Below are 2,487 nucleotides of genomic sequence, written 5' to 3' on the forward strand. Positions count from 1 at the left end.
TTTTTATTTAGAAAACAAGTTTTTGTATGAATTAGGGAATATAGAATTGCATGTTATTTCTTGTAGATTGAACAATAAACAAAAAAAGATTTACAGACTTCCTAAATTAACGTCATAAAATTGTAAGCAACTATCTCTAAATGTGTGAATGCAAGTGCTGCATTTATACAATAATATAAATTGTTTTTGTACCTTAAGTTTTTTTTTACTTTTTATATCTCTAAATATATATGTACATAGTAAGTGCATTGCCTTGTTTTTGTTCCTTATGTTTATTCCGTTTAAAGTTAAAAATAATATTTAAACATAATTACTAAAAACTAAATAAACACTTAAAGCGCGCAAAGGATATTCTTATAATTGATTATTTTGTCCAATTAAGCGGGATTCCTGTAATTAAAGGAATTGTTCAATTAAACTAGTATCGGTTAATTGATTCCCCGAACCAAACATTATGCAATTTTGAAGTGCAATATCCAGAGGGATACTGTACATTGTTCTTGTGTTCAATACAGCACCGGTTTCACTGTAAAACCTTTGTACAATGAACTCACACTTATTGGACTGTATACACAAAGATAAGATTTCGTTATCAGAAATATACAAATACGAACTAAATTTTATATTTATGTATGTTCGTAAAATAAGAAAAATATATGTTTTAAATAAATACATTTTTATTTAATCACATCGCGTTAATACTATAATTTTATTTGAGTAAACTATGCTATATATTTAGTAATAGTAAGTATCAATAATAGTTTTCCTGTCTATTTGGTTCGATAGTAACTCTGGCATATGGGCTGCCCGACCCCACATGCCGACGTAGAATAACCCCACCCCTGTTCGGCCGTAGACACATAACTACTGCACAAATTCCAACGGTACATAGCAAAATAAGCCCGAAAATGAAGAGCCCGCCGACCCAATGAGGCCACTGAGGGCAACTGAAGTCGGATTTATCGACACTTGTTAGAGTTTCTCCCCTCAACTGTGAGGGATTGTAGCAACGACCATTAGTTTCCAATTTCATCTCTTTGATCCATACTAATTCGCAGTCGCAGATAAGCGGCACACCATTGCAATCCAATTCGATGAGTTGTTTGAAAATAGGCTCCAAAGTAGCATTAAATGAGCCAATTGAAGTGCCACGAAAAATCAGTGTTCGTAGCATTGGAAAGCGATCAACATCAGAACCAAATGCGTTTCCACTAAACTTAGTCAAACGGCGACTATTCTGAAAACTGATCTTTCTCAATCCAGTAAGTGTTTCGAAAGCATTCTCTTCGACAGACTGCAGACGCGGCATATCCTCCACCAACAACTCACTCAACGTGGAAGACAAATTAGCTGTAATCACTGACGAAATGTTCTGGAATAGATTAGCACTGATATCAAGTATCTCCAAAGTAATAGGAAGATTCATTGGAATTCTTTCTAGCATATTGCATCGTAAATCTAATTTTACGAGTGGCACCTTTTCGGGTAAAACCAGATCTCTTAAACTACAGGCTTGCATGCGCAAGGTTTTTAATTTCGTATTAACACCAAAAGTGCGATAAAAGTCCTGGTCTTGAATATCCTCAGTTTGGTTTAATTGTCGATTCCATGACAAATCCAAAGTCTCTAGTATAATTAACGAACGGAACAACTGGAGGCCCAACATATGGACATTGTTGTGCGATAAATCCAGTACTTGCAAGTGGGCCAACTCGTCGAAAGTACTCAACTCGATTGATTGTATGCTATTCCAGCCCAAGTAGAGTTCACGGATATAAGAAACCTTGACAAATTTTTTGTTGGTTAATGTGGAAATGTTGTTGTGCATAACATTCAACACTCGCAAACTGTCGCTAGCTAATGTGGGCACTTCGTCCATTGTGTTCCACGACAAGTCCAAAGTATTCACATAGAGCGGCAATACTTCAGAAAAGTCGCTTGTTTTCAAAATCTTGTAACTACAATCTATGTTTATGGCGCGTATTCCCCACGGCGGCGAATCTTCATTACTACATTCACAAGATTTGCGGATATTTTTATGTTGCTCAGGATAACAAAAGTGTTCTAGTTCGATTTCATCGATAGCTTCGGCTATGACGCAGCGCGTCAATGCCAATGTAATTGTAACAAAATAGAGTTGCCGGCAAATCATCGCAAATATCTACAAAGACTACGGAACTGTGCTGATATCTATTTCGACTGTCGCAAAAGTAGGCAATGCTTTCAGTTCCACCTCATGTGTAATACTCTAGCTTCCAATATTCCCACCTTTCCGAAAGATAAGATTAGCTCGTTATTCTAGATATTATAATGTTATCAACCGCCTGCGAGAACTAAATGTTGCAAGCTGTTATTTCCAGTGCGATAAGATATGGAATGCACTTTTTTTTTGTTTTTGGCGTTGGCAGTTTCAAAATATTATTGATACTTAGTCTTAACTCGTATAGTAAATAGCGCTTCATTAATCATATTTTTTATAAAGAAGTG

The 2,487-nt window shown here is 35.8% G+C and overlaps 1 protein-coding gene across 1 annotated transcript; it reads right to left on the bottom strand.

Annotated features, from left to right (window-relative positions):
• Positions 1 to 584: 584 nt before the first annotated feature.
• LOC106618451 (leucine-rich repeat neuronal protein 3) lies at positions 585 to 2,225 on the bottom strand. The gene has a single exon (XM_014236213.3). The coding sequence runs from the start codon at positions 2,150 to 2,152 to the stop codon at positions 752 to 754; it is 1,401 nt and encodes a 466-aa protein (XP_014091688.1). The 5' UTR covers positions 2,153 to 2,225; the 3' UTR covers positions 585 to 751.
• Positions 2,226 to 2,487: the final 262 nt, after the last annotated feature.

Source organism: Bactrocera oleae, chromosome 4, assembly GCF_042242935.1.
Source record: "Bactrocera oleae isolate idBacOlea1 chromosome 4, idBacOlea1, whole genome shotgun sequence".
Classification (NCBI taxonomy): domain Eukaryota; kingdom Metazoa; phylum Arthropoda; class Insecta; order Diptera; family Tephritidae; genus Bactrocera; species Bactrocera oleae.